The 19,753-nt window shown below is 45.7% G+C and overlaps 2 protein-coding genes, 1 non-coding gene and 1 pseudogene across 6 annotated transcripts; 3 read left to right on the forward strand and 1 right to left on the reverse strand.

Moving 5' to 3' along the window:
* Window positions 1-203: 203 nt before the first annotated feature.
* On the reverse strand, window positions 204-4,827 carry LOC101753767 (annotated as a pseudogene).
* Window positions 4,828-7,469: 2,642 nt separating this feature from the next.
* On the forward strand, window positions 7,470-7,542 carry TRNAA-UGC. Its single transcript has one exon. It is a non-coding gene; the product is annotated as a tRNA-Ala (tRNA).
* Window positions 7,543-7,584: 42 nt separating this feature from the next.
* LOC111258222 (atherin-like) lies at window positions 7,585-11,995 on the forward strand. Of its 3 annotated transcripts, XM_022829149.1 has the most exons (9): window positions 7,585-8,230; window positions 8,463-8,531; window positions 8,631-8,687; window positions 8,797-8,874; window positions 9,308-9,697; window positions 9,787-9,924; window positions 10,043-10,276; window positions 11,543-11,591; window positions 11,893-11,995. In XM_022829149.1, the coding sequence occupies exons 1-8, from the start codon at window positions 7,631-7,633 to the stop codon at window positions 11,573-11,575; spliced, it is 1,599 nt and encodes a 532-aa protein (XP_022684884.1). In that variant the 5' UTR covers window positions 7,585-7,630; the 3' UTR covers window positions 11,576-11,591; window positions 11,893-11,995. The 3 variants fall into 3 exon arrangements, with proteins under 3 accessions (XP_022684884.1, XP_022684882.1, XP_022684883.1); XM_022829147.1 differs by lacking the exons at window positions 11,543-11,591; window positions 11,893-11,995 and adding an exon at window positions 10,836-11,427 and having other exon boundaries at window positions 7,588-8,230; XM_022829148.1 differs by lacking the exons at window positions 8,797-8,874; window positions 11,543-11,591; window positions 11,893-11,995 and adding an exon at window positions 10,836-11,427 and having other exon boundaries at window positions 7,588-8,230.
* A 297-nt stretch (window positions 11,996-12,292) lies between these two features.
* LOC101761981 (monosaccharide-sensing protein 2) lies at window positions 12,293-17,034 on the forward strand. Of its 2 annotated transcripts, XM_022829145.1 has the most exons (6): window positions 12,293-12,432; window positions 12,513-12,612; window positions 12,744-13,310; window positions 13,411-14,273; window positions 15,921-16,108; window positions 16,213-16,678. In XM_022829145.1, exons 2-6 carry the CDS (start codon window positions 12,534-12,536, stop codon window positions 16,646-16,648), a joined length of 2,133 nt encoding a protein of 710 aa, XP_022684880.1. In that variant the 5' UTR covers window positions 12,293-12,432; window positions 12,513-12,533; the 3' UTR covers window positions 16,649-16,678. The 2 variants fall into 2 exon arrangements, with proteins under 2 accessions (XP_022684880.1, XP_022684881.1); XM_022829146.1 differs by lacking the exon at window positions 12,293-12,432 and having other exon boundaries at window positions 12,518-12,612; window positions 16,213-17,034.
* Window positions 17,035-19,753: the final 2,719 nt, after the last annotated feature.

The following is a 19,753-nucleotide window of genomic DNA, read 5'->3' on the forward strand; positions in this document are numbered from 1 at the left end:
TTGAGGCTTTAAGCATTGCAAAAACTGTAAATCTTGCACATCCGCATGAGCATGCAACCAAATTTTCATCTTTATTCGAACAAACATACACTGAACACTCGCTCACCAAGAAGGCATTAAAACCTTTTGGTTCAAGGTCTAATCCTAACTCCTCCAAAAACAGAAACAAATGCAAACAACCTATCTTCTCATTTACACAGCTTACCACCATCACTAACTTGCTCCAAAACGAATCACAGAAGCCAGCCTCGCAAGCTAGAAACATTATTCTTCTTCTTCATCCGCTTAGAGCTTGGTATTGTATCACCTCCCAGTTTAGTTTGCAGCCCTGCTTTGCATTGGTTCAGCTTCAGCCAAATGGCGACTTGGCCTTGTTGGATGAGGAGTAGATGGCGGAGAAGCAGCAGCTGTTGCTGTGGCTGTTGCTCGGGCCCTGCCGGTACGGCGGCGGCGTGCTCGACGTCGACGACGACGCCAGCTTGGCCGCCGTCGCCGCCGGGGCATGACCATGATGGGACGGAGGCTTCGACGCGCCGCCCTTGAGGAGGACGTCCACGTTGGCCAGGTCCTCACGCTCCATCCTGATCTCCTTGAGCATCGCCGCCACGTCCTTCATCGTCGGCCGGTCGTCGGACTGACGCACAGCAGCGCCACGCCCATCACCTGCATCATCTCCTCCACCTCGCCAGCCGACCGGCCCCGCAGCGCCGGGTCCAGCACGGCGGCGCGGTCCCTGCACCGCCGCACCCAGTCCACCACGTGGAGCCCGTCCGGGATCGTCGGGTCGATCGGCTGCTTCCCCGTCAGCACCACCACGCCGTAGCTGTACACGTCGCTCTTCTCCGTGATCTTCCATCATGTACCCGTACTCCGTACAACAGTGTTCATCTCAGTTTCTATGGGAAATCATGAAGAGGGCCATTTCTGTACAACAGTGCACCAAAGGAAATCATGAAAATTATTGATGCTAAGAGAAAGCAATTTCTATGGGCCGGAGATGAAAATGTAATATGCGGGAAATGCAAAGTGAACTGGATTTGGTCAGCAAGACATAAGAAAGGGGGTAGAGCTTTCCGCTTTGGACTTGGTCAGCAAGACATAAAAAAGGGGTAGAGCTCTCCGCTTATGTTGGTTATGGCAGCAATGGATGAATGAGGGTTCATTTTGGGACGACTGTGACGTTACCTGCATGCAAGTTGACCGTAAGCTGTTTGCGGCAGCCACGACGCTAACGATTGGAGATGGTAACAGAATATCTTTCTGGGATAGTGGATGGATCGATGGCCAAAGGCCAAGGGACATGGCGCCAAACCTATTCGACATCTGGAGAAGAAAGAACAAATCATTGCACGAGACCCTCACTGATGATGCCTGGATCACGGATATAAACCTTCTACATCATGGTTTCTCGGTGACACTTCATTGAGTACCACCGCGTGTGGATTGAGGCGTCAGGCTAGGAGTTCAGGACACTATCCTGTGGAAGCTAACGGCAGACAAGCAACACAGTACGCAGTCAGCCTACCGAGCGTAATTCTATGGATCCACGACAACTAATTTTGAGGCAATCGTCTAGAAACCTGGGACGCCACCCAAGTGTAAGTTCTTCAGCTGGCTGGCTATCCAGAACAAAGTTTGGACAACGGATCAACTGGTGTGTCGGGGATGGCCAAGTAATCCACGTTACATTCTTTGTGATGTGACTCAAGAGACGGGACTGCATCTATTCACTGAATGCAGCTTTGCAAGGAACATTTGGGCTCAAATGAGTGTATGGACTAGGTGTGAAAACATGGACCCAAGTCGATGGATTCCACATGACTCTCTACACAACTGGTGGATAGCTTTAGTAGGTGCACAGGTCGTTGCCGCAGAAGGGTTGCGAACACTTATCATCCTAGTACTGTGGGAGATATGGAAGGAGCGGAATGTACGGATTTTCCAATATCAGGAACAATCACTCACTCGCTTAGTGGCTAAGATAAAAGACGAGGCAAGCACATGGGTAGCGGCAGGTGATGCCGCGCGGCGAAATTAAGTGTACATAGTGACACCTTATTTCCTCTTCCCCGTGTGTTAGCTGGGACGTGAGTGTACAACGTGTAAAGAACTTTCTCTTATTTTTGCCTGTCGGAACTTCCCCTTTATTAGCAGCAGCTCTCCTGCTAGCTCGTTTAAAAAAAACAGTGTTCATCTCAGTTCACCAACAATGGAATGAAGTTCATCTCAACAAATTGCCACAATGTTTAGCAAATGTTTACAACCCATATACATTCAGAGTACTACTACATACCAGGGGCGATGTAGCCGTAGGATCCGGCGACGGTGTTGGACGACCGCCCAAAGTCGCCGTCCTCGACGAGCTTGGCGAGGCCTAAGTCGGCAATGTAGGCCTCGAAGTCGAGCCCGATGAGGATGTTGTTGGCCTTGATGTCGCGGTGCACGATCGGCGGCACGCAGTCGTGGTGGAGGTACGCGAGCCCCTGCGCCGCCCCTAGCACGATGCGGTACCGGACGTCCCACTCCAACTGCGCGCCGGCGCCTCGGCGTTCGTGGAGCACCGCGCCGAGGCTGCCGTTGGCCATGTAGTCGTAAATGAGCAGCCGTGTTGCCTTGTTCCAGCAGCAGCCGAGGAACCGCATGATGTTCTTGTGTCGGATGGAGCCCAGCGTGCGCACCTCCGCGGAGAACGAGTCCCGGACGCGGCCACTCGTGCCGCCGTCGTCCTTGCACGCCGCCGCCGCGTGGGTAGTGTTGGGCCACAGCTTCTTCACGGCAATCACCTCGCCGGTGTCGATGCTCACGCGGTACACCACGAGACTCCTCACCACCTGGTCCACGGAGAAGCTCAGCTTCTGGAACGGCGTGAACTGCCACGGCCACGACAGGTCTCCGCCGCTCTCCGAGTCGCTGCCGCCACCACCGCCGCCGCCACTCTTCCCTCCGAAGCCCATCCGCCGCGCGCGCAGTATGCCGATCATGCCGAGAACCATCGCCACCGTCGCCGTCACCAGTAGCGCGATGGCCAGCTTGAGGCGGTGCACGCGCTGCGCCTCCTCGGCGGTGTTCATCACCGGGTGCCCGTTGGCATCGATGCTCACGAAGCACACGTCCCCGCCCCTGGTGCAGAGCCCAGCGTTGCCGGCGAGGCACAACGCCGAGAGCTGCCGGAACAGCTTCGTGTCGGGGAGGTACCCGGAGAAGTTGTTGTTGGACACGTTGAGCGTGACGAGGTTGTCCAGCTCGGCGAGCGGCGCGAGGCTGCCGTCAAGCGCGTTGTGCGAGAGGTCGAGCACAGAGAGCTTGCTCAGCGCCGATATTTTCTCCGGGATCAGCCCGGTGAGGCCGTTCCGGCTCAGATTAAAAGCAATGTCGAGCCCGTCGATGTCGCAGAGCTCGTTGGGGATGCTTCCGGTGAGATCGTTGTCACTGAGGTCGAGGAGCTCGAGGTTGCGGCACTGCCCGAGCGTCGGCGGTATCGGCCCGGATAGCGAGTTACCGCAGAGCACCAGCCTGCTCAGCGTCTCCAGCTTGCCGAACGCGTCGGGCACGGCGCCAGTGAGGCGGTTGTGCGAGACGTCGAGCTCCTGCAGGCTGTGCACGGCGGCGAGAGTCTCCGGCAGCGGGCCGGAGAGCTAGTTGTTGTTAATCTACGATGAAACGAATAAAAGTGAAAAGTGTAAAGCTAAAAGTAAATGATGAGATCAAGGGGGAGAATGTTAGATTGATCTCTTTCCCGATTGGCCCAAAGGCCAATCAGGACCTTGATCTGCGCCCTGATCGGGGGCGCTCACCCTATCAATGGGTGGTGGGCCCCTGTCGCGCTGCGCTATATAAACAGGGTGGGGGGACCCGGCTCGGCTCACGAGGTTCGCCGAAGCCAGCCGCCCCCACCGACACACCTACCGATCTAGGTTGCGCAGTAGCGGCGGGAAGCACCACCGCCACCTCACCGCTGACCGGAGTCGGCACTGCGCGTCGCTGCCTTGCGCAGACTCCGTCAACAGAACCCGCGATGGCCAGCAGCTCTGCTGCTCCCACCTCTAGGGGTGAAGGTACCCCAATCTCTCTCTCTCTCACACTAGGCACTCACCAGGAACTCCTTGCCCACTCATGTCTCTCTCGAACCCGACTAGATGTGCTCTAGTGATCCTAGGCTAGGCCCTAACACTCCTTCCTCCACACTGCATTGAATCCCCCATTCCATCTCCATTGAGATCATCGCCACTCCCAATCCAGCAGGGGGTGCAGCAAGCAAGCCCTTGCTTGGTGCATTGTGCACTGCCCGAGCCCCAAACACCGCGCAGTTTTTCATGCGGCCAGCACCTGCGTTTCATTCCCTTATCTCATCTCTTGCTGCTGAGCAAGCCGCTTCCATAAATGGTGGATCGCCTTCAGGAGAATTCTCTGGAGGACCACCTGGCTTCCAGATTGAATAGAGGCCTAGGATTGAGAAAACAATACAGGCCGGTGATATGGGTGCTCCTCCCTTTTTTTGGGCAAGCGCCACAGATGCAACAACAGATTGGAGCATTGCCTATACTTCTCTTGGAGGCACGCAACCACCACCGCCAGGTCCATTCCCACCACCACTGCCATCTATATTGCCACCGCTTCTGCAACAATTTGCTCAAAATACTGGAGGAATGGTCGGAGTGGGAGGACCTTTTGGGATGATGGCTGGCTCTATGCCACCTCCGCCTCCATTGTCGCTGCCGGCAGGTTTCCAGGGACTAAGTGGGCCACCTCCTCCACCTCCACCTCCACCAGCTCAGAACCAGCCCCAGCAGCAGCAGTCTCCGCAGCCACCGCAGCAATCACCGACATCAACCGGATTCTTTCAATCATCAAGCATGGGGTTCTTTCCGCCGGTGCAGGTGCGGCAATCTCCATCTGCCCAACGACAGTGATTCAACGGCGGCATGGCAATCATCAGGCTATAAAGGCAGCACCTGTGCTAACTTTGTACAATATTAAACAATAATCCCCGAGTATCGAGCTTATATGTGACTGGTCCTGCAAGCGAAGCATGCGGCTTGTGATGTATAACTAAGTTGTTCCTTTTGGTCCGAGGAGTTGTTTGACTCCTCGTGGTCATATGAAGTAGTTAGACTTTGTTTTTTTTGCCTTTGCATTTGATCTCCTGAGGCAAAAGTAAACCGATGTTGGCATTGATGCTTAAGAGTTGCCCCCTGTTAGGACAGTTTTTGGGTTGAAACAGCTGTAGAACTTACTTGGTCATAGTCACATAGAGTCACAGGTATGATGTGAACTGCGAATATTTGTCATGCCATCGCTTGAATTTATTTATTATTAATTTTTTTCAATCATAACTTCCTTTTTGGTTGCAAAATTATGGCTCCCACATCACTTGCTCGCAAAGACAAGGGCTAGTTTGGAGCAAAGGAACGGTGATTAGATGAGTTGCCTAAATGGTCTGTTCAGTTGGGGTAGGGATATCCCTGCGATATGCTTAAGCTTAACCTTGGTTGGTTGATGCTGTAAGCTATGCAGGCCAAGCTTGGCTTATTTTGCTTCCAAAGACAAGGGAGCATGGCAACAACAATGCGAGGAAGAAGAGAGTACCATGCACAGATTGATCTCAAGTTGCCAACGGTGAGTGGAAAGAAAGAAAGAAACTGACAGTTTATTTGCTTGCCCAATTCCTTCCATCTTCTGGATGAATACCAACAAAATGGGCCCTCCAATGAAAGCATTATGATCATTTACTATAACAAAAACACTTGCAATCTCCTATGATTCATTCATCATGATCCAGCACTATTTTGAACTGAGATTTCACCTTCTCTGCTCGTAGGAGATCGACCTCGGGTTATATTAGTTGTGTCTACTGCAAGATCGGAATGACACACGGCTACTTCCACGTCCACTATCACTATCAGTAGCTGCCTTAGGAACATGCAGAGAACATGGATGCTGCTATGTCAGGTTAGGTTATCTGGTCAAATGCTTAGTGTGGGCTGCAGTACAGACGGATTTCTGAATCCCGACCTTCATCTTACTTTGACTAATATTTGTACATACCGTCCGGGGCGCCGTATATTTCTTCTATGAGTTCAGTTAACCCGCGCCTTTGTCATGTGATCAAATCATACGCTCGCTTCTTGGGCTACGGTTAGGATAGCTGAGAATCTTATTTTTTTTCCGAAATGAATCAGGAGAGCTGCCAATTATATTAAAAAGAAGAGTTGAGAATCTTATTTGGTTGTGCTTATGCGTACAATAACACGGCAAGCTTCAGATTCAGATCGGTAATGTGCGAGATGTACGGCAAGTAGGTCGCAAACGAATCATACACAGATAGCAGCAGCAGCAGCATGTTCAGTTCCTCTGGAGCAAATTTGGACAATATATACACATATTCAAAATTCAATTATTGCTTAATTCCTGATACGATTTTCATAAACCAAGGAGGATAGTTTAATCAACGAATCTACTACAGGGGCCTATCTCTAATTGTAGAGGTTAGTTTATGCGTGATAAAGCTCCAGGGGCCAACCCGTTGCATCTCTAAAAATTAGTTTTTCTTTAGTCTTTCTTCCATGCCAAAAAAATATATAAAAAATGTACACTAGCAAACTAAAGTTGGGGATGAGCTAGAGCCGGTCTCCAATGAAAAGTTTCTTCCATTTAATTCCTCTTCCATGCATTTTTTGGGGCATATTCTCTTCGATGCATTGAAAAGATACAAACATATTTATTGTGCAAAAACAATCAAAAGTTGGGGATATACATATAGCTGAACTGGTAGAACATTAATCTATGCATGATAAATGATAAAGGTACGGGGTTCAACTCCTCGCATCTCCAATTTAATTTTTGAACCTTCAATTCTTTTGAAATTTCTTTTCCATTACAGAAAGATACAAAATCATGAGCTGCTCCCGACCCATGTTTGGGTGTCCTTTTATTTTACTTGCTACCATATGTATTTTACGTGCAACAACATCGGGTTAAGCATTTGCCCTTATTAAAAAAAAAACTAGTTCGGCAAACAAGAGAATTGCATTTTCCTTCTTGCCCTGCATGGATGTTGTCGGACAATTCGATGCTAGGAAGCAACATGTCGCATATGATCCCATGGGTCTCGTACAAAACATAGTATAGTATGCAACAATTATAAGGAACAAGTAGAATAAAAGCTGTGAGCACCGACATTGATGCGCTAGCTACTTTTTCCTTCTCTCTATCACCTGTTTCAAGAACAAACGTGTTGAGTCGACCATATATAATTCCCAGGTTAGGATTAGGATAAACAGACAAGTATGAAAAATCCTACAAATCGAGGAAATAAGTGAAGCGCACAGAACAAGTCGTATATTGCATATCGGCAGGAACTCTATACGACCGACTATACGTAAGCCAACACAAGATATCGAGGTCGGAACAGAATGAAAAATTTTAGCAGTACAGCCAAGTAAATTATATTAAGAGCCTAAATCGTACCAGGGGATGTAGCTCAAATGGTAGAGCGCTCGCTTTGCATGCGAGAGGCACGGGGTTCGATCCCCCGCATCTCCAGAATTATTTTTACATACATTTTATTCTTGGCAACTCTCTCTTCACCGGTGGTCATCCTCGGCCGGGCACACGGCACGGTACCCGGTGAATGGCCACCCACCCCCGCCATTACCATTTACCAGTCCTCGCAGCAGGAGCAGCTTCCCCTTCCCGCCGCACCATCCCTTTCGCATTTCCCTCCACCCTTCCCCTCCCCGTTTCGTTTCCTCCGCCCGCCGTCCGTACCAATCCAGTCAACCACCGTACCCGATGGCGTCGTCGGCGTTCAAGTCCACCACGCGCCGCGACCTCCACGCCTCCTCCACCACCACCTCCCGCTCCGACCCGCCCCCGTGCCCACGCCGTTCCCGCTCCCGCAGCGTCAGCGCCGCGCCCCGCGCCCGCGGCCACGACAGCTTCCTGCAGGAGGACTACGCCGAAACCCGAACCAACCCGCTCTTCGACTCCGCGGCATCCCCATCTCCGCCGCAGCAGCCGGCGGGGTCTGCTACTAGCGCCGGCGGCGGGAATGCGCCCAGGCCGGACAGAGGGCGCCAGCCGCTCAAGGGTGGGGGACGCGGCGGGGGTGGCGGGAGAGCGCGGTCGGTGTCCGTCGCGCCGCAGCGGAGGCACTCCGCCTCGGCGCCGTCGGCGGACGGTGCTGGCGCGGTCGGTGGCCGACGAAGTACACCCGTACCGCTGCTCTGAGGTCAGTCGTCTCTGCTTCACATTTCACCCGAAAACCCGGTCCCAGAAAAATTCCCCGCTTTCCATAACTACGATTTGCATAATTTCTTTGTTTTCCTTTCTACTACATGATCAACTAGTATATGCCGTGTAGACATGCAGATTAGTTGATATTCAATCTACATTCTATCTCCATCAATCTGAATCTGACTGACATCAAGGGGATGCCTATTAATCAAAGCTACATCTGACAGACAGATACAGAGGCAAGGGATTCGGCAAGGAAACTGCAGTCATGGAGGAGTCGGCATTCGATTTCAGAGGTATGTACGCTGCTTCTGGACCTTCGATTGGATGGTTTATGTGTACGTAACTATGTACTTTTAAGGAACTTGTATTCTCACAAAGTAAATCCCCCACAGAGCAAACAAAGGGGAATTGGTGCAAGCTGTTCATCTCAGGGGTCAACAACCGGAGTGGTATGTGAATAGCTTGTATAGTTTTGTGCTTTGGTCAAATCATGCATGCCATGGGGTTTACAGGCAACATGAGCATGTCACTGACTAAAAGTATGTTTGTTGCACACAGGGTTCTCGACAGGTGGATGAAACAACCCGTTTAGAATCTAGCACTGTTATTTCTTCACCAGGTCATCATCTTGAGCATGTAAGAATAGTGAATCACTCGTGTGTAGCTATTGCCCGCTGCAATTCCTTGGTGTAGCTATGAACTAGGGAAAGGATTACTTTTGAACATTTATGTTTTCCAACTTTAAGGAGTGGCACATATGCATTTTTCCTTTTTTTTTTCTTGTAATTATAATGGATATGCCGACATGATGCCCACTTGTTTCTCTTAGTTCACATCCTCTTTCAATACAATATTGCCAGGTTGAAAATGTGTATTTCTAGAAATATTTTGCTAGCCCCGCTTTCTGTTTCTAAAGGAGAAAAGTTTGCCTTTACGTCCAGCTTTTGCTTTGAACTTGACTTTGCCGTTTTCTCTACCATATTCTGTCTAAACCTTTCATTCATATTTTATTCCACTGTTCTAAGTTGCCCCGTGAATCATGATGCTACTATTCTTCTTTGATCAACAGGCCATTTGGCAGCAGAACCATTCAACTGTCCCAGTGGATCCAGTTCTGGAAATTCCTCCTGAGTTCGATCCAGATTCTGCTGAGTTTATGTCAGACGTAAGTGATTATGCCACAGAATACCGAAAGAAAGATGTTGTCGAAATCCCTCTTGATTTTGATACAGATGCTGCTGAGCTGGACTCTGACGCGAGGAACAATGCAGCAAAACAGCACCTGGAGCAAATGGAAATTCCTCTTGGGTTTGATACAGATGCTTCCGAACTGGTTTCAGACATATGGCACCATGAAGCAAACCAGCAGCTGAGGCAATTGGAAGCTCCTCTTGAGTACGATCCTGACACCTCTGAGCTGGCTCCTGACATTACAGAATATACAATAAAACTCAAACAAGTCTGTTAACTGTTGTGCCAACTGTGTTGTGCCTTTAGTTAAACATAGTCATCACTCATCAATTATAACCTTTTTACTTCTTATTGCAGTCACATGAACGTGCTCGAAAGCTTCGGGCAGATTTGGCAGTTGAAGAGCAGCGGGAACAAGAACTGAGTAGAATGCTGAAGGGCATAGTAACAGCTCCAAATTTTACTGAGACCCATAAAAAACAGCCAAGAAGAAAGGTAATGTACCTGCTAATCCAGATACTAATACAATCCATTTATCATTCATGTTATTTAGAGAATTGTGTTAATAATATGCAATCTTGATCTTAACTTTGTATCTGCTTTGGGATTACAGAGTAGCATAGAAAGACTGAAAGTGTCAAGGCATTTAGCTGAAGAGGCACTGAATTATTTCGAGGAATGTGTTTCAATTTCAACAATGGATAGCACTGATTTCTCGTCACCTGAGGACCATCAACCAAATTCAGTTTTAAATGTCCAACCAAAGAGCAATAGTAGATTTTTCCACAAAGGGAGATCGAGCTTTCAAGAACCCCACACTCCAGCTGATCAACATGGCCATCATGAGGTTAGTGAATTGATTTTTCTCTTAGCTTGGAGTTTGTAGTTCAAGTTGGCTCGTTGAGTTCCTTTTAATATGCTCTCATTTGTTGGAAATGCACAGTAGTATGACCCTGTAATGAGACTAAAATTTAAATTATTCTTGGAATATATTGTTAAGTGTTTCATGATATGATCTCCAGCGTGTTAAGTGTTCTGAATGATGGGGAGCACCGCAAAAAAAAATCATTATTCTATTTTGGAAGCTACATATATGTTCACTTTTTGTGGAGATACAAACGTAAAATGCAAAACTTCTCAATTTATTTGGATATGAAATATGCTGCTTGTTAGTGAGGTCCCATGAGATTCGAATAGTACCTTATCTGGGGATCACCTGAAACTGCTTCCCTTGTATCAATAGATTGTCATAATATCTTCTGTCATAAATCATAATATCATTGGTAGTTGTCACCCTTCTCTAGTTTATCTTCTGTCTGATGTATAAACTCAGAGGATATCCTCACCTTAAATTTTTCACGGAATTCCAGTAGAATGGCATTTATGGTTTTTTTCCTTCACTTCAGGAATTGGACAAGCGAACTCAGTGCTCAATTAGCATAACTGGATCTGATGTGTCCGATGGTGTTATCTTTAGTAACACAAAATGCCACATGAAATTTAGAAACAACTCCAGTGAAGATCTTGATGGCTTTGACACTCCACGGAGCAGAAGTTCTTGTTTCTCTTTCACCCATGATTCAATAAAAAATGTTGAAAACTGTGATGTTCGGCAATACCTTGGGAATTTTGGAATGGGAAACAATAAAGAGCTAAGAGAGACAAGGTCTAGTTATTTTGCTGATGACTATGTCTCCCAGAAAGTTAACCCGGACGTACTGAAGGATATGGCGACCTTTCAGAATCGAATGCAATATGGAGGGTTTCTTATATGTAACATTAGAACATTCTGACAGTGAACAGAGTAAATAGTGCCCACTGGCCAATGAAGTTAAGTAATTATCATTGTAACTTGTAAAGTGATTAGCATTGTGCAATTATTTGTGTTGTGTGTGTAGTTGTCCATTTGTTTCTTTTTTCCGTCAAATGTGAATTTTTGGTCACTGATATGACCTTTTATCATGTTTCAGTAATGGTCATGACGTGCTATTTTGTTTACATGGGAATAATTGACGCCATCTAGCACTACAGAAAAAAAGAGCTGTTAGATGTCACACTGATGAAGTTCATGATGTTTGAGCAGAATTTGATGTGAGAATTGTTTGATTGATAGGTTGGGGATGTAGCTCAACTGGTAGAGTGTTAGTCTACGCATGATAAAGGTACGGGGTTCAACTCACATCTCCATTAAAATGTTTTTTTTCCTTTTAATTTATCTCTGTCTTCCATGTGTATAAAAAAGTTATAAAAATATTTGTTGTGCAAAAGCAATCAATATTTGGGATGAAGCTCAACTGGTAGAGCGTTAGTCTAAGCATGATAAAGGTACGGGTTTCAGTTCCTCGCAAATCTTGCTTTGCTTCTTGTTGGGCTTAGAGCCTTGTAAAATGTTTGTAATCTGTACATTTGTCCCTTGTAAATAAAATATGAAAAAAAATAATCTCATGGTCACAGCTGTCTCAGGCTCTTGGCTCCCGCTGGCATCATTTTGGCAACATGCCAACAGGGTGCAGGGCATGCAGCCACGCGCGCTGGAGGCTTTCAACACGGGACCCCGACGTGGACGGTGGATGGATCGAATGCATGTGCTGGTAGCTACATTCGCGGATCGGATGACCCGTCGCGAGCGAGATGAAACCGTCCGCCAAATCACCCGGCGACACCACACTCTTGACGCTACGTGCGAGCGCCACACCGACGATCGACGGCGACGGCGACGGCGACGGCGACATCTGAGACGAGGATACTCAGAGTCGTCGTGCATGCAATCAGTAAGACAGGTAATGCCCAACCGGCCAAATTAAAGCGCTCTTATCCAGAAAAGGCTTGTTGGAGCCTTGGAGAGGGGAATAAACCAAACCTTCCATCTCTCTCGTCTCTACACCCGCACCGCGCCGGCCACCTCACCGCCTCTCCAGATTAATTTCGCCCTCCGCCGCCTCGGCACCGTACGAGCCCGATCGGGGATTCCACCAGATCGATCTTGGCCGCCGGAGCCGCTGGGTAAGCGAGAGCACTCCTGCTTGGGCTCCGTCTCAACATGTCGCATGCTGCTGCCGAGTGATAACGCTTGCTGCAAGCAGGAGTAGATCGATTCGACGGCCATGGGGGGCGCCGTGCTGGTGGCCGTCGCGGCCGCCATTGGCAACTTGCTGCAGGGCTGGGATAATGCCACCATTGCAGGTAATGATCTCTCTGTATGTAACTCGTTGCCGTCCAAGTCAAGATGTTTCGAAAATTCCAACTGATTCTCGCTCATAGATTAACTGTGTTCTGACCCTGCTAGTTAACCTGACGCCTGATCTCTGCTGCAGGGGCAGTCTTGTACATAAAGAAGGAATTCAATTTACAGAGCGAGCCCCTAATAGAGGGTCTCATCGTGGCCACGTCCCTCATTGGGGCAACAGCCGTCACGACGATCGCCGGGGCGGTGGCTGACTCCATTGGAAGGCGGCCCGTGCTGATCGCCTCGGCTGTCCTCTACTTTGTCAGTGGGTTGGTGATGCTCTGGGCACCAAGCGTGTATGTCTTGCTCCTAGCAAGGCTCATCGATGGACTTGGTATCGGTTTGGCTCTCACGATTGTTCCACTATACATCTCCGAGACTGCGCCGACGGAGATTCGAGGATCGTTGAACACGCTTCCGCAGTTCAATGCGACCGGTGGGATGTTCCTTTCTTATTGCATGGTGTTTGGGATGTCTCTCTTTCCAAAACCTAATTGGAGGATCATGCTTGGGGTTCTATCGATCCCCTCGCTTATATATTTTGCACTGGCTGTCTTCTACCTGCCTGAGTCACCGAGGTGGCTCGTGAGCAAAGGAAGGATGGTCGAGGCTAAGAGAGTCTTGCAGAGGCTGCGGGGAAGGGAAGATGTCTCAGGTTTGTATGAATTCGCAACCTCAATGGAATTCATTGTGATTGTGGTGGCTGTACAATTTGTGTTATGATTATTACTCATTTTGGGTTAACTATTACACAGGAGAAATGGCTATTCTGGTCGAAGGTCTGGGTGTTGGGAAAGATACACGTGTTGAAGAATACATAATTGGCCCTGATGAAGGGCTGGCTCCACATCCAGAGAAGATCAAACTATATGGACCTGAAGAAGGCCAAACCTGGGTTGCCCGACCTGTTAGTGGTCAAAGTGCACTTGGAAGTGCGTATGGTCTCCTCTCTCAACATGGGAGCATGGCTAGTCAAGGTAAGCCCTTTGTGGATAATGTTGTCACTCTTTTCGATAGCGTCCACGAGAAGATGCCCGATATAATTTCGAGCATGCGGAGCACATTGATTCCCAACTTTGGCAGCATGTTTAGTGTCATGGAGCAGCAGCAGCGGGCTAAAGCTGACTCGGATGCCGAGAGTCAAATGGAAGGCAATGAGTACGCTTCAAATCATGGTGGAGATGACAATGAGGAAAGCCTCCAAAGCCCACTTATTTCTCGACAATCAACAAGTGTGGAAGGAATACCTCATGGTAGCATAATTGGTGGAGGATGGCAATTGGCATGGAAATGGACCGAGAGAGAAGGTGCAGACGGGCAAAAGGAAGGTGGCTTCCAACGTATTTACTTGCATGAGGAGGGTGTACAAGGCAGCAAGGGTTCTATATTGTCATTACTAGGGGGAGATGTCCCTCCTGGTAGTGAGTTCGTCCAGGCTGCGGCTCTTGTGAGTCAACCAGCTCTTTACTCCAAGAAACTGTTGGAGCAGCGTGCTGCTGGTCCTACCATGGTGCATCCATTAGAGGCAGTTGCTAAAGGTCCAAAATGGGCCGACCTTTTTGAACCTGGAGTGAAGCATGCACTGTTTGTTGGCATAGGAATACAGATCCTGCAACAGGTAAGAAGATTATTTTCCTCTATCCTTCAAACTATATATATCCCTACAAGCACCCAGTAACTAGTTTAACGCTCCAGAAGCACCAAAAGAATTTCTTACAATGCTTTAATGAATTAATGCCTTTTCTCTTAAAAATAAATAGTTATATTGAATCATCTTGCTGCCATGTGCTGCACTTTTGCTAATAACTTTCTTGTTATAGTTCCTACTTTCGGTTATACCAGCAAACATTAGGAGCCTAGCGATTATGGAAAGCAACCTGATGGTATTTTCTTGCTATTTCCGAAGAAGGAAACAAACCAAATGATACGATGGATGCTAATCTGGGTAGCATAGTTTTACTTATCACACTTCCGGTGCTACCGATAAATCTTTAGGTCCTAACACGAGTGAACTTAGCTTTGATATCTTGTAGTAGTCATTCTAGAAAGAACCACAACTTGGTGTTCTCTATATGAAACACCTAAAAAATTCTTTAAATAAGATATTGGTGAACTATTTAAGTGGACGGTTCCAATCTTACTCTTACTAATCGGAGGCTCCACGTTAACCTTTACCTGACGCTGTAAAAAAATAGATAAATCCTAAAAATTCTAACAAAATTCAGAAATACCTATCCATCAATCAGTAGACTCTAATCATCACAACCATTGGTTCTATTATGTTTTCTAAAAAAACTATGCACATCTGTCGTTATGAAAATACAGTAAAGTAACACCCTACATATGTATTTAAATTTCCTACTTCTACCATTATTAGGTAAAATAAAACCCATAACCTTCATCAAAAGTTTCCACATATACCGTTATAAATAATTAAAATATTCTCTCAAATTTGCATATAAATTACCAACATTGTCATTATTAAAATAACCTAAGGTAGCCCCTAAATGTACATTGAAATCAGCTACATCTGTTAGTATAAAAATAATCCCAAAATACAAAAATATATGATTCTAAATTACCCCATTGTTAATATTGAAAATACTAAATTAAGTAATACATGAATGATGTGTGTGTAACCATATAGACCATGTATACATGTATGGAAGAAGCGAAGATAATGTTAATTTCCATGTTAAACAAATAGCTCGAAGTAAGGGTTCAATTAAACACATGTCAAATACATGGATATAAGATGTGAAGTGAAAAACTATGGATGTGAATGAAAAAGTATATAGAGTAATTGCTAACTAAAATCTATCACACCCTGATGAGGATGAATACATACCTATATAGGTATTGTGTTAGAATGTTTAACAAAAGAGAGAGTGCGCGTAAAGTAGGAAATTTTGATTTTTTTTAGCTATACACTTTTTTTTCATAAATTTCAAATATTTATGTCTCAGTGTGGTAGCACAGACTGATAGACTAGTTCTATTAAGATACTGGAGAATTGTTGTAAGTGGGCTATGGGACTGCTCAATGTTGTTAGCAGAAGCATGGAAACAGTATGTTGATCTTGTCTGCCCATTCATTTACATGGATATTCCTGAATACATTTACCAAATATGGTTGTAGGTTAAAGTCTCGGCATGATGTTTCATGTTTGTTGACTTAATTTTGTTTTATTTTAACTGTTTCCCCGTCAAATGTGGTATACAATGTGTTACTATTCGATTATTAACTTTATGTTTTTTTTATGCAGTTTGCTGGCATCAGTGGTGTTCTCTACTACACTCCTCAAATTCTTGAGCAAGCAGGTGTTGGTGTTCTTCTTTCTAACATTGGCCTTAGCTCATCTTTGGCATCTATTCTTATCAGCGCCTTGACAACCTTATTGATGCTTCCGAGCATTGGCATTGCCATGAGGTTCATGGATATGTCTGGAAGGAGGTTAGACATTGTGTTTGATATACTATTGCTTATTATGCGTAAATACATTTTTGGTAGAAGTAAGTAACGAGGGTAATAATTCTTTTGTCTTGTTTCTCGTTCAGGTTTCTTCTCCTTGCGACAATCCCTATCCTAATAGTTGCACTAGTCGTCTTGGTCATGGTCAACATTGTGGACGTGGGAACCACAGTGCATGCTGCACTCTCCACGATCAGCCTCATACTCTATTTCTGTTTCTTCGTCATGGGGTTTGGGCCTATTCCCAACATTCTTTGTGCAGAGATCTTCCCCACCACTGTTCGTGGAATTTGCATAGCCATCTGCGCCTTTACCTCCTGGATCGGTGACATCATTGTGACATACACTCTCCCCGTGATGCTAAACTCCATCGGGCTCGCCGGTGTCTTCGGGATATATGCTGTTTTTTGTATCATAGCTCTTGTATTTGTATACATGAAGGTGCCGGAGACAAAAGGCATGCCCCTCGAGGTCATCATCGAGTTCTTCTCTGTTGGAGCAAAGCAAGCTAAGGAGGATTAATCGCCCGACTAGGGATCAACGTCACTGGCTGTAATTTTTTGGTTTCCAAACTTCATCGTGGTTAATTAATCCTCTGATGTCGTCTGAAAGTTACATTTACCTACGAAGGAAGGGACCAGCGACGGTGTGCCTAAAGAGTTGGTTTGGCAGTACATGGTGTCATGGCTGGGCTTGGGTTTCTTTTTGTGATCTTGCTTCTACTTTGATGTCCCATGAGATCCAAATAGTACCTTATATATCTAGGGATCACCTGAAACTGCTTCCCTTGTATCAATAGATTGTCATAATATCTTCTGTCATAAATCATAATATCATTGGTAGTTGTCACCCTTCTCTAGTTTATCTTCTGTCTGATGTTTAAATTTAGAGGATATCCTCACCTTAAATTTTTCACGGCATTTCAGTAGAATGGCATTTATGTTTTTTTCTTCCTTCACTTCTGCCAGGAATTGGACAAACAAACTTAGTGCTCAATTAGCATAACTGGATCTGATGTGTCTGATGGTGTTATCTTTAGTAAGACAAAAGGCAACTTGAAATTTAGAAGCAACTTCAGTGAAGATCTCGATGGCTTTGACACTCCACGGAGCAGAAGTTCTTGTTTCTCTTTCACCCATGAGCCGTGATGTTCAGAGATACCTTGGGAATTTTGGAATGGGAAACAATAAAGAGCTATGAGAGACAAGGTTTGGAGTTTCCTTGTCTTTGGCTTAGGAATCTGATAAGCCACAACTTCTTACTCAAAGACAAGGGTGATTACCTGCTAAACAAAACACTTGACTGATTACCTGCACTTACAAGCATACGTGCTTTTGAGTTCTTCAGACTTTTGCAGCTGAGAAAACTGAAATTGTTTTGCATTTAGGGGACGTTTGGCTTGTTTGCTAGCTGGCCTCGCCCAGCAAGAAGAGCCTTGCCAGCAGTGGAGAGGTGATACGGCTCGCCCGAGCAAGAAGGGAAAATCTTGCTTTCACAACCATCGATGCAGATGGCAACCCATCCAAACTCAGAACACAGCTCGCTCTCCTTGACCAGCCAGGCGAGGCAAGCCTCGTCAAGAAATCCAAACTGGCCCTTAGTAGTTTTTAGCAGTTGTGGTGCGTCCGGCTGTTTATATGATATGAATGTGAACAGGCTGGACTTGGAGAATTATGTTTAATAATCAGCACGATATATCTGTAATGCTGATTTTAACAGCTAATAACGAATGTCAGGCTCCTTTGTAGTTGCAGATTTCCGATCTTAACACAACAAGAGCAACCAAGACATGACTCATGAGGCAGCAGGCTCTAGAAGAACCAACCGGCTTGGGAATGCTGCATCATCCTTTGTTTGGACAAGTTACGCTTGTTCTGTTGTTTGATTCTTATGATTTTATGAATGCAAGATTAAAGATTATAAAATTAACTCTTGTGCAAAACTAAACGTAACTTGAAGTGTAGAGCATTAAAACATGTACTCCCTTCTTCTTCGTTCCGCAAAGAGTGTCCATTTAAAAAATTTCAAACACATTAGTAGTGATAAGAAATGTCTATGTTGCCCTTAATAACTAATACTTATTGTGATTGAAAATTGTGTTGTCTATTTAGTTTTCTGGATCCTAAATAAATGCACGTGCATTGGAACAAGAGAAATAACATCAATTGATCATTTGATTGGCTCTACACGCCTCTCCATATATTTTTCTTTATTGGTGTGAATGTTTCTTTAATTAGATGATGTTTACTAGGATGTAAAAGAACACTCTTTATGGGATAAATTGTATAGTCTAAAAAGACACTCTTTATGGGACGGAGGAGTATGTTTAGAGTCACAATGTTTGATTCCTCACATCTCCAATAAAAAATACATCTTTCTAATTTTCCTTCTTCCTTGAAAATTTTAAAACTATTTCAAGTGCAAAGTTAAACACAAAGTTAGGATGTAGTTCAATTGGTAGAGTATTAGAGAAACACGTATTTTGAGGCATGTGACATGGAAAAATATAAAATTATTTCTTGTGCAAAGATAATTATAAGTTAGGGATGTAGCTCAATTGATAGAGCATCAATTGATAGAGCATTAATAACTAGGCACGGGGTTCGATTCCTCGCATCTCCAATGACTTTTTTTTTCAATTTCCCTTCTTCCATGGCATGAAAATTATAAAATTATTGTTCTAGTATAAAGCTAAACATAAGTTGAGGATGTAGCTTAATTAGTATATCATAGTGCTCATACAATTTTCTTAGCAGAAAGAAATTACGCCGCTTGGAAACAGTTTTAGCAGATCAGGGCTTGGAAACCGTTTTAGCAGATCAGGGCTTGGAAACAGTTGAAGTTACTGATGTTTTCTGAAGTGAAACAATGAGAGAATTATTGGAAATCGAGAATGTCACACGTGTATATATTGAAGGAAATCGGAGACACGGTTTTCTTTGTGGAGATTGCGATTCAACGTAAATACGTAATATAATACTATTACCGAGGTTTTGTTTGTTGTGACAGCATATCATGTTACCATTTTCTTCGGTAGGGACATCTCATGTTATCGATCGACGCACTCCTCTCCCTCATATTGGATGGTTAGATTTCATATACCATTTGAGTGGCCCATGTAGTTCTAGATCTCTTCTCATTCTGCCCATTCCCATAAAAACCGCACGCAGGTTTGACTTGTGCTGTCTTATAACAATCTTATATTCCTATTACTTCCATCTCATTCAGCACGGTTATATAGCCATTGGTGAGGATGTTCGTTTGGTATTCGGGCAGATGATGTTTGCAGGTAACTTGCAAGCAAGCAAACATGCAAAACGGGTGAGAGATTAGATGAAAGGTTTGGAATTTCCTCGTCATGGGTCAGGAATCTGGCAACCTAAAACTTTTTTACTTGGTCGACCCAAAAGACAGCCAGAAAAAGTAGATGAGAAACCAGCTTAACTACTGAACCAACAAACTCCGTGCAAGTGAAAGAGGAAGACGGGCACTGCTGTGGTGGCTTGGCTCTTGCAGGCAGCACGATCAAGGCAATGCAATGCAATGCAAAAGCAGGGGAGCACTGCCCTGCCCTGCTCTGCTCTGCTTCGACAAGTGTCGCCGAACGCATCAAGCAGGAGAGGACTG

Source organism: Setaria italica, chromosome VIII (genome assembly GCF_000263155.2).
Source record: "Setaria italica strain Yugu1 chromosome VIII, Setaria_italica_v2.0, whole genome shotgun sequence".
Lineage (NCBI taxonomy): Eukaryota > Viridiplantae > Streptophyta > Magnoliopsida > Poales > Poaceae > Setaria > Setaria italica.